Genomic DNA, 10,719 nt, shown 5'->3' on the forward strand with positions numbered 1-10,719 from the left:
CGTGTGTATGTTTTAATTATAAACAATGCGTTTACGACTAGTTTTTTTTATGATTTGTATATATATATATATATATGTCCATTTTTTCCCTGATTCCTAGAATTTTTCACGCGCGCGCGCGCGTACATAAGTTTTTACTTAGAACTTGAAATATATTTTCTTAACGAAAACAGAATTGATTTTTTTAAATCTTCAGATTTAGAAACTATTCTGATATTATCGGAATTGAGGTTCTTTTATTTCTCTTTTTTCTTTTATTGGATTTCCGTTCCTATGTAATTTAAAAAAATTACTTTTTACTTACAATTAAAACAAATATAACTTAAATACTATAGTTTAAAATCTTTGGTTTTGGAATCTTCAGTTCTCTCTCTGGAATCTTCATTCAATCTTGGCTTTCATCACAAAACAGGATCTATTAAAGACCGACAATCGTGTAGAAATTCGCGTGATGAAAAATTTTAGAAAAAAAATTAGGAAAAGAATTTAGTGACTTTGTGGTAATATATAATATTGCGTCGTATAGATATGTATTCCTATTTACAGAGTATCTGTATGAATCATGAATTTAAAATTGCGTGAAGAATTATTCAGATATTTATACTGATAGTCGATAATATTGAAATATTCTTCAATTATCTCTAGACCTCTAAAGGCCTGTGTCCACGAAGGTGTACTGTTGGGCCGAATTTCCACTATTTCCAGGTTCGGCCATGTTATCTACAACTCAATAAAGGCCATCGCACACAAAATGCATAGCTAGCATAAGCGTAGCATAAAGGTCTATCCAGACAAACTTGCATAGCGAATAAACATAAGCATAAGGAAATTGATTGGTCCATATACATGTGCATAAGGAAATAGACCAATCCATTTCTTTATGCATATGCTTATGCACCTATGCAAGTTTGTCTGGATTGACCTTTAAGGCCATCGCACACAAAATGCATAGCTTAGCATAAGCGTAGCATAAGACCGCTAAACCAATGAGCATCCAGCATAAAGTCGCCATATTGATTTACATAAGATGCTCATTGGTCCAGCGGTCTTATGCTATGCTTATGCAGCCTATGCAATTTTATGTGCGATGGCCTTAAAGGTCAATCCAGACAAACTTGCATAGCGCATAAACATAAGCATAAGGGAATTAATTGGCCCATATGCATGTGCATAAGGAAATAGACCAATCAGTTTCTTTATGCATATGGTTATGCACCTATGCAAGTTTGTCTGGATAAACCTTTATGCTACGTTTATGCTAAGCTATGCATTTTGTGTGCGATGGCCTGAAAGGCGGAATGTTGATTGGCCGCGTTCAGCAGAACAAACCGTTCAGTAGCAATCGAACGTGATTGGCTCTTACTTTTAAACCAGCGGCACACGGAGCATGTTTTCCTGCTGGATTGCTTGCGATCTAGTAAATTACAATAATTGCACCACTCAACACTCAGGATTTCTAGTAATTCGTATCTTATATATTTAAGTCCGTCTTAAGGGGATCCTGGAGTGACAGCGACAAGGCATAATCGGTCTAAGCAATATCTTTGAATTGGCTGAACAGAATGGAAAATCCTTTTACACGATTAAAGTACGCACAAAAATGTAGAGGGCTGTACATGATTTTTTCTGATAAACTAAAAAAAAAATTTATTTTTATAAATATTGTCTTCACCTGACGACAATATTTGCTTTATACAAAAATTCTGCAGTTTTTCTATAGAAAATAGTGATGCAGCCCTCTACAAAAAACTGTCAGGAATAATATCGTGCAATTAGAAGTAAGATTTGAAGCCTAAAAAAAAAGATATTACTTAGACCAGTGGAAGATGCAAGGTTAGGTGCTATCCTTGTCTATATCCTTGTCTATACAAGGACAGATATAGTCGGTGAGCACTTCTTTATCGACGCTGATCAAGTTCGCCTGCGGCTCCAGCATCCCCTTAAGGGGATCCTGGAGTGACAGCGACAAGGCATAATCGGTCTAAGCAATATCTTTGAATTGGCTGAACAGAATGGAAAATCCTTTTACACGATTAAAGTACGCACAAAAATGTAGAGGGCTGTACATAATTTATCTGATAAACTAAAAAAAATTTTATTTTTATAAATATTGTCTTCACCTGACGACAATATTTGCTTTATACAAAAATTCTGCAGTTTTTCTATAGAAAATATTGATGCAGCCCTCTAAAAAAAACTGTCAGGAATAATATCGTGCAATTAGAAGTAAGATTTGAAGCCTAAAAAAAAAGATATTACTTAGACCAGTGGAAGATGCAAGGTTAGGTGCTATCCTTGTCTATATCCTTGTCTATACAAGGACAGATATAGTCGGTGAGCACTTCTTTATCGACGCTGATCGAGTTCGCCTGCGGCTCCAGCATCCCCTTAAGGGGATCCTGCAGTGACAGGCGAACTTCCTCGATGTCGATAATGTCAGCCTTTCTAATTTTGTTTTCCCTATATCTGTCTTTGTCTAACGAAATGACATCTGTCCTTGTTTGATTGCTCGCCATCTCTTGCAAGATTCGGCAACTACTGTTGCTGCTCTTCTTGTCATTCTGCATCCGTATTTGCAGTACTAAAATAAAATTCACATTTTTCTTTTATTGTACGCATTGAATCTTACTTCTACTTGCACGATATTATTCCTACATGTTTTCCTAAGGATAGGAGACAAACATTATGTATGTATAAACTGCAGAATTTTTGTTTTAACCAAATATTGTCGTCAGGTGACAGCTGTATGTGCCCAAATAAGTAACATTTTTAATTTTTTGGTGTTTTTTATATAAAATCGCGTTTGCTAGCCTAGATTTTTGTGCGTACTTTAATTCTGTAAAAGATTTTTGCAATTCTATAAAGCCAATTAAAAGATTTATGTGAAAACGATAATGTCGGTAAATCATACGGCTGCAGGATCCCCTTAAATACTTTTAAAGCGCGTCACTAATCTATACGCCGAAAGAATATCATTTCGAATTATGTTACACTTCTGACTTACCAACCAAACAGTTGTCACGTGATCTGCTGCATGCGCGTGCGGCCACTGAGCATGCGCATATGGCTGCAGGGCATGTTCGTAGTTTCGTAGTCGCTACAGCTCGTCGGTATGACAGGAATCATAACCTGATTCCTGTCAACTTTTACGTTTAATATCTCGCTTCGCGGAGCAGAGCGACACTTTTTTCTGCCAGATTCGGTCGTTTTGTGCAAAAACGCGTCGATTAAGCTTAAGGGGATCCTAAAGCCGTCTGTAATCCCGACACTAGTTTTAACCTCAACTTGCGAAAACATTCGCTTTATACAAAAATTCTACAATGTATTGTTATAAAAAGACTGTGGCATGCCCTGCGGATTACATCCAAAAATACGATACCGTTGTCAGAATTAGGTTTAGACTCTAAACAAAAAAATTTACTGTGAAAAAGCATTATTGCAAACTTACACTTAAAGTCGTTCATCTTTCCTCTTTTTCTCTCCAACGTGAAGAAAAAAAGAGAAAAGATGGACGGTGCAACAAGTTCAGCTAAAAAGAACAGACCTAATGTTTAACGACGCGCGTAGAAGAACAACGCGTGCAATGAGTGTCGGGTTTAAGGCCCGGTCTACAATGGGTGTCGTAACTGTCGTAAGTCGTGAGTCGTAAGAAATTGACCAATCACAGACGATTTTGAGGAGAATAATCAACTAATGATTGGTCAATTTCTTACGACTCACGACTTACGACAGTTACACATCCATTGTAGACCGGCCCTAACGACGCCCTGTGCGTTGTAAAGGGACCTAACGATGTCTGAAGTGTGACCAACTTCATGGCGCGATAAATTGAAAAGCACGGGTAAGCGGAGCACTCCGGCCGAGGCCTGAGCCTGAGGATCCGTAGTTGTGTTGAAAAGTGTTTATCAGCTGCCAGGCAATATATTATGAAAGCAATGTCCCATCATTACGTGGTGACGGCACATAAACCAACGGCTGTCACTGCCTGCGTGACCGGTAAGTGATTAAATTCGCGAGATCGCACGGCGGAGCTGCGCCGCGGTATAATCGCTTTGTTGTTGCGCTTCTCCAAGGTAATTTCACCTCACCGACGGACTTGAATCTGATCTTGGCCAAGAATGTACGTCTGGAGATATACCTCGTGACGCCGGAGGGCCTGCGGCCCCTGAAGGAAGTCGGGATCTACGGCAAGATAGCCGTCATCAAATTCTTCAGACCGCCGGTAAGGTTATCTCCCTACTAAGGCCTGTTTCTTGAAAGAATCGTGTTTACACTCTCGTCAGTCTCGTCATGGCAGTCACTGACTGGCGGTTACGTTCACGTTTCGCCAATTAATTCTCAAAAAAAGCTCTGCAGTGCTCTAGTGACTTGCGTGAATTAAACTTTTGATACAAATATATATTTTTCGAACATTAGTATAATATACATGTAAGACAGACATTGTAAATAAACATTTCTTTAAGAGAAGCTATGCTAAAGTATCATTAGTAAAGATGCATAAAATCTATATAAAATATGTAAAATCTGTGAGAACTTATGTAAATATTGCAGGGCTGAGGCATGATATTAAGACGTTATGTCAAATATTGATTTAACTGAGATTTAAGTTGTGCAGTAATATTTACAAAATTTTTATTTTTCAACAGCATGAGAAGAAGGATCTTCTGTTTCTATTAACCACACGTTATAATGCGATGATCTTGGAATGTATCGGTGAGGGAGAGGATATAGAGATTATAACAAAAGCTCATGGGAATGTGGCGGATCGTATCGGGAAGGCTTCCGAGACTGGGATTAAAGCTGTCATTGACCCAAAAGCACGAGTAATCGGTCTCAGATTGTACGATGGCCTCTTCAAAATTATACCCTTAGACAAGGATAATCCAGAGTTAAAAGCGTCTTCAATCCGTATGGACGAGCAGCAAGTGCAAGATGTCAATTTTCTCCACGGATGTGCTAATCCTACCTTAATTCTCATTCATCAGGATATCAATGGTCGACACGTAAAAACGCACGAGATTAACTTGAGAGATAAAGAATTTGCCAAGATACCATGGAGGCAGGATAATGTGGAGCGAGAGGCTATGATGGTCATTCCCGTACCATCTCCCATTTGTGGCGCAATCATAATAGGACAGGAGAGTATTTTGTATCACGATGGTAGCACATACGTCGCGGTGGTACCGCCTATTATAAAGCAGAGCACCATTACTTGCTACGCCAAGGTAGATAATCAAGGACTGAGGTATCTATTAGGAGATATGGCTGGTCATTTATTTATGTTATTTTTGGAGCAAGAAAAGAAACCTGATGGAACGATGGTAGTGAAGGACTTGAAAGTCGAATTGTTGGGTGAAATCAGTATACCAGAATGTATAACTTATCTGGACAATGGCGTAATATATGTCGGTAGTCGCCTAGGTGATTCTCAATTGATCAAATTAATCACAAAGGCAGATGAGAATGGATCCTATTGCGTACCTATGGAGACATTCACGAATCTGGCGCCTATCGTCGACATGGCTGTGGTAGACTTGGAAAGACAGGGCCAAGGGCAGATGGTCACGTGCTCGGGTGCCTTCAAGGAAGGCTCTCTTAGAATCATCAGAAATGGTATAGGCATACAGGAACACGCGAGTATCGATCTACCAGGGATTAAAGGCATGTGGGCACTAAAGGTTGGCGGTTCACAATATGACAACACACTGGTACTGTCGTTTGTCGGACAGACTAGGATTTTAACTTTAAATGGCGAGGAAGTCGAGGAGACGGATATCCCGGGTTTCGTCTCGGATGAGCAAACGTTTCATACGGGCAACGTTACTGACGATTTGTTCATCCAAATAACTCCGAACTCTGTTAGATTGATCTCGTACGAGAGTAAAATGGTCGTCTCCGAGTGGGAGCCGCAAAACAAAAGAACCATCAGTGTGGTAGCTTGCAATGGCACGCAAGTCCTTTGCGCAACGGGAAATGATCTGTTCTACATAGAGATCTCATGCAATCAGATTGTATCCAAGGGATTCGTCACCCTGCAATACGAGGTGGCGTGCCTGGACATTTCCCCTCTGGACGGCGTCAACGAGGCCAAGATTGCAGCTGTTGGACTCTGGACGGACATATCTGTTCGCATCTTAACTCTGCCCAATCTAGAGCAGATCAATAAAGAGCTTCTTGGGGGCGAGATTATACCTAGGTCCATCTTAATGACCTGTTTCGAGGGTAACACATATTTACTTTGCGCACTAGGCGACGGCAGCATGTACTATTTTATCCTACAGCGACAAAGCGGGATACTCTCGGACAAAAAAAAGGTCACCTTAGGCACACAACCTACTGTTCTCAGGACCTTCCGATCGCTCTCCACGACGAATGTGTTCGCGTGCTCGGACAGGCCCACTGTTATTTATTCCTCGAATCACAAGCTTGTTTTCAGCAATGTCAATCTCAAAGAGGTGAACCACATGTGCTCCTTGAACGCGGAATCTTATAGCGACAGTTTGGCACTGGCGACCGACAGTACCGTTACCATCGGTACAATTGACGAGATCCAAAAGTTGCACATAAGAACGGTTCCGCTTGGGGAGTCTCCAAGGAGAATCGCCTATCAGGAAAGTTCACAGACCTTCGGCGTGATCACAATGCGGGTTGACGTACAGGAGAGCAGCGGGGTGAGCATCGTCAGGCATTCCGCGTCTACCCAGGCGGCGTCCACCTCCAGTAGCAGCCACGTCGCCTCGCATAACAAACCCAGCGGACACACGGCCAGTGAGATTGGCCAGGAGATCGAGGTGCACAATCTCCTCATCATCGATCAGCATACTTTCGAAGTTTTGCACGCGCATACGCTGATGGCCACCGAGTACGCGTTATCATTGATCTCGACAAGACTGGGCGAGGATCCGACCTCTTACTTCGTGGTTGGGACCGCGTTTATAAATCCCGACGAGACTGAGCCCAAGATGGGCAGGATACTGCTGTATCACTGGAGCGATGGCAAGTTCACGCAGGTCGCGGAAAAGGAGATCAAGGGCTCGTGTTATTCCTTGGTCGAATTTAACGGAAAGCTCCTGGCGAGCATCAACAGTACTGTGCGACTGTTCGAGTGGACCGCGGAGAAGGAGCTCAGATTGGAGTGCAGCCACTTTAACAACATTATAGCGCTGTATTTGAAAACCAAAGGCGACTTTGTTTTAGTGGGGGATCTAATGAGATCCCTCACGTTACTTCAATATAAGACTATGGAAGGCAGCTTTGAGGAAATAGCCAGAGACTACAATCCTAATTGGATGACTGCCATCGAGATATTAGACGACGATACTTTTTTGGGCGCCGAAAATTGCTTCAATCTCTTCGTATGTCAAAAGGACAGGTATGCTTTGCCGGTAGATTTATACAGATTTATAAATACGTTTTTTATATTGAAATATAGTTTCCCCGAACAAACTACCACTGTCACTTCATATTCTTTCGCATTCGCAACCATTAATTTTTTAATCAACCTCTTGTAAACCGAGGCATATATGGGATGAGAGTCAGGATCGAACTTGGGACCCGTCGACTGCGAGTCGACCGCTTTCACGCGGAACTACGCGTCATCCCTATTTGTATGTTTTTAATAAGGCAATTTTAAATAACAATAGTTCTTTCCAGCGCCGCGACGTCGGAAGATGAGAGGCAGCAAATGCAAGAAGTAGGCCAGTTTCATCTAGGCGACATGGTCAACGTTTTCCGGCACGGCTCGTTGGTGATGCAGAATTTGGGAGAATCAAGCACGCCGACCCAGGGTTGCGTATTATTCGGCACTGTGAGCGGCGCGATCGGTCTGGTGACGCAAATACCATTTACGTTTTACGAATTCCTGCGCAACATGGAGGACAAGCTGAACACCGTGATAAAGAGCGTGGGCAAAATAGAGCACAATTTTTGGAGAAGTTTTAATACAGAATTGAAGATTGAGCAGTGCGAGGGATTCGTAGACGGCGATCTGATAGAAAGTTTCCTCGATCTGAACAGCGAAAAGATGGCAGAAGTTGCAACGGGTCTTATGGTAATTCGATCGCGTATCTTCTTAATTTATATACAGGGTGAGGTGTCTAAATTGAGACATTTTTATATCTTGACAAGAAAGCATTAAAAAAATGTTCCAGACGAAAGTTATATTGTCTAAAAGGGAGTAACTAATGGTAAAATCAATGTTTTCAAAAATTTTTGAAAAAATTCATTTTACCATTAGTTACCCCCTTTCAGACGATATAATTTTCGTCTGGAACATTTTTTAAATGCTTTCTTGTCAAGATATTAAAATGTCCCAATTTAGACACCTCGCCCTGTATATAAGCATGAATTAATTTTTCCTAAATCTCTTAATGCGCTATATTTTTCCACAGATCGATGATGGCAGCGGCATGAAAAAGGAAGCGACGGTAGACGATCTTGTAAAAACGGTGGAGGATCTTACAAGGATACATTAAATGTTGTATAAGTAAACGATATTTTAAATTCATGGAATGTATCTATAAGAATATTAGAAGGTATATATAGAAGATTCAAGCGGTGATTTAAGCGGGAGCGCGAATGTTTATACAGTTACTTTCGTTAGTGCTGATACACGAAAGAGATGACGTAAATTTTTTCTTACCTTTCGGCTTCTTTCTATAAAATTGTTTTCTCTGCTTTATTTTTAACATTTCTGAGAATTGTGTGAGAATTTATTTCGTTAGCATCCGTTGCAGTATTTTTTAGAATCAACTGTATGACGTAGAAGTAATGTTACAACAACATTCGTTAATGATTGTTTTTCAAGGGATGCTCCAAGATTTGTAGAGTAATATCTTTATATCTTTGTAAGATCGAGTGTAAATAAAAAGGATGATGCATTTTGAGGTAACGTTCTCTCTCGTCGTGCGACGTCAATCGTCGCCTATTTATTAGCCTTCAGCGTGGCACGCAGCGTTTCCGGATCGAACAGCCAGCTGCGTAAGCTCTCTATCCCCTGGCCCGTCATACCACTGGTTTCCAACACGGTGATCTTCTGCGTCATCTCCTTTTGTAAACGCGCGTATTGCAGCATCAGCAGAGCTTCGTTTCTCATCTGACGATATGAAACATCCATTTTGTTCAAGATGAGCGCGACCTTCACGTTCCGTAATCGCGGCTCCACGAGGAAAGAATAAAGCAGCACGCCCGCGGCACTTATTTGGCAAAGATTACTGGTATCCACTACGTAGATTATTTTATGGATCTAACAACGAATGAACGAAAGAAATGCAATATGTGCTTTTAATTGTATCGTGCGTTTATTAAGTTGAGATTTTGTTTTACACAGTACCTTATCAAAATAATGCTTCCATATCGGTGCCATATTACCGCCTATCTCTTTAATCATCATATCGAATTCGCCAGTATCATTTTTTACAGTATATATATTTATTCCATTGGTAGGCACAGTATGAGTCGCATCGTCGATTTCGTCTCCTTGGAGACTTTTCATCAGGAGAGTTTTGCCCGATTTGAGTGGTCCAAGGCAGAGACACATTTTTTTCTGTACTCAAAATTCTATTAACTGTTGTTAACTTTATACTAAGACGCGTCTATGAATCGCTCAATTAATAGACGCGCGCGTCTGCAGTTCTCGGAGACTTATAGGGGACAACAGATGAATATTGATTTAACAGATTCGACGCCAGAACACAACTCTACGAATGATCGAAATAAAACGCGTAATTAAGGCATATAGTTGTAAAACTTGTTTATAGTTGCAAACTTTAATAATAAAAAGAAATAGTTTAATCACGATATTCTATTAAAACTTTCTATTTAAATAGCACTGGTCGAAAGTCAACTATAGTATCTTAAAATCTAATAATCTATATATTACTTATATCAACTTCAAACTTCAGTTATTTCTTTCTTATTTTATGAGTATAATCAATAACGCAATCAAACACCTTAATTGAAAATACAATTCTATCATAGCCTATGACTTCAGGAAAATATCGCGATATAAAAAAAATTCCTATATGCGTGTACGTATGTATGAGTGAATGAGTATGGACGTGTAAATTTATTATAAATTAATTATTTTTACATTTACACAATGTGTGGATATATATATATATATATATATATATATCATATACACTTTTCTAAATATGAAAAATATATTGCGATTGCTTTTAGGATTTTATGTTTTTATTGCAAGTTTTAACAAAATTAAAAATTTCTCTATTTACCTTAAGAAGAAAAGAAAACTATCAAATTTCTTTACACTGTCCTATTCGAGAACTTTGCAAAATCACTATTTAAGAGTATTGGCAGTATTCCTATAACAATGTACATTCATTAATTTTTGCAGACAAATAACACATCTACGATTTTTATAACTACATATAGTAATTGTTGCATACATAAATTTACATACAATTGTTACATATACGGGGTGGGAGAAAAGTATGGAAACCCTGAAAAATCTCGAAAACTATAAGTTTTACAGAAAAATGTTTCAGACAAAAGTTGTTTGGTTTCGAGGGGGCCATAAGATGGTATCATTGGTTTGACCTTGGATGGTCGTTTAAAGCTCACGTAAACGACACCTTTAATTTCTTAAATGGAAACCCCTATTTTTCAATGCATATTCTTGTAGCTAATCTCGAGAGCTTTTCAAAACACTATAATAAAGTATTTTTTCATTAAGAACTTTCGGAATTATGAGGCTTG

The 10,719-nt window shown here is 39.5% G+C and overlaps 2 protein-coding genes across 2 annotated transcripts; one reads left to right on the forward strand and one right to left on the reverse strand.

Moving 5' to 3' along the window:
- The first annotated feature begins 3,748 nt into the window (after positions 1-3,748).
- Positions 3,749-8,890, forward strand: Pic (DNA damage-binding protein pic). The gene is made up of 5 exons (XM_071712524.1): positions 3,749-3,996; positions 4,074-4,222; positions 4,647-7,372; positions 7,654-8,050; positions 8,391-8,890. Exons 1-5 carry the CDS (start codon positions 3,927-3,929, stop codon positions 8,472-8,474), a joined length of 3,426 nt encoding a protein of 1,141 aa, XP_071568625.1. The 5' UTR covers positions 3,749-3,926; the 3' UTR covers positions 8,475-8,890.
- LOC139776070 (ADP-ribosylation factor-like protein 16) lies at positions 8,795-10,636 on the reverse strand. The gene is made up of 2 exons (XM_071712527.1): positions 9,332-10,636; positions 8,795-9,244 (listed from the first exon to the last, which is right to left on the reverse strand). The coding sequence occupies exons 1-2, from the start codon at positions 9,536-9,538 to the stop codon at positions 8,924-8,926; spliced, it is 528 nt and encodes a 175-aa protein (XP_071568628.1). The 5' UTR covers positions 9,539-10,636; the 3' UTR covers positions 8,795-8,923.
- Between the last annotated feature and the right edge of the window lie 83 nt (positions 10,637-10,719).

Source organism: Temnothorax nylanderi, unplaced genomic scaffold (genome assembly GCF_030848795.1).
Source record: "Temnothorax nylanderi isolate EJ_2023f unplaced genomic scaffold, tnyl_v1.0 TNYL_tig0111_pilon, whole genome shotgun sequence".
NCBI classification, from domain to species: Eukaryota; Metazoa; Arthropoda; class Insecta; order Hymenoptera; family Formicidae; genus Temnothorax; species Temnothorax nylanderi.

Bases quoted from the DNA above. Each gene is read 5' to 3' on its own strand.
- Pic (XM_071712524.1), top strand. From the start codon at position 3,927: ATGAAAGCAATGTCCCATCATTACGTGGTGACGGCACATAAACCAACG. The intron at 4,223-4,646 runs GTAAGGTTATCT...ATTTTTCAACAG, and splicing joins TCAAATTCTTCAGACCGCCG to CATGAGAAGAAGGATCTTCT. The intron at 7,373-7,653 runs GTATGCTTTGCC...AGTTCTTTCCAG, and splicing joins TTCGTATGTCAAAAGGACAG to CGCCGCGACGTCGGAAGATG.
- LOC139776070 (XM_071712527.1), bottom strand. From the start codon at position 9,538: ATGTGTCTCTGCCTTGGACCACTCAAATCGGGCAAAACTCTCCTGATG. The intron at 9,245-9,331 runs GTACTGTGTAAA...ATTCGTTGTTAG, and splicing joins GGAAGCATTATTTTGATAAG to ATCCATAAAATAATCTACGT.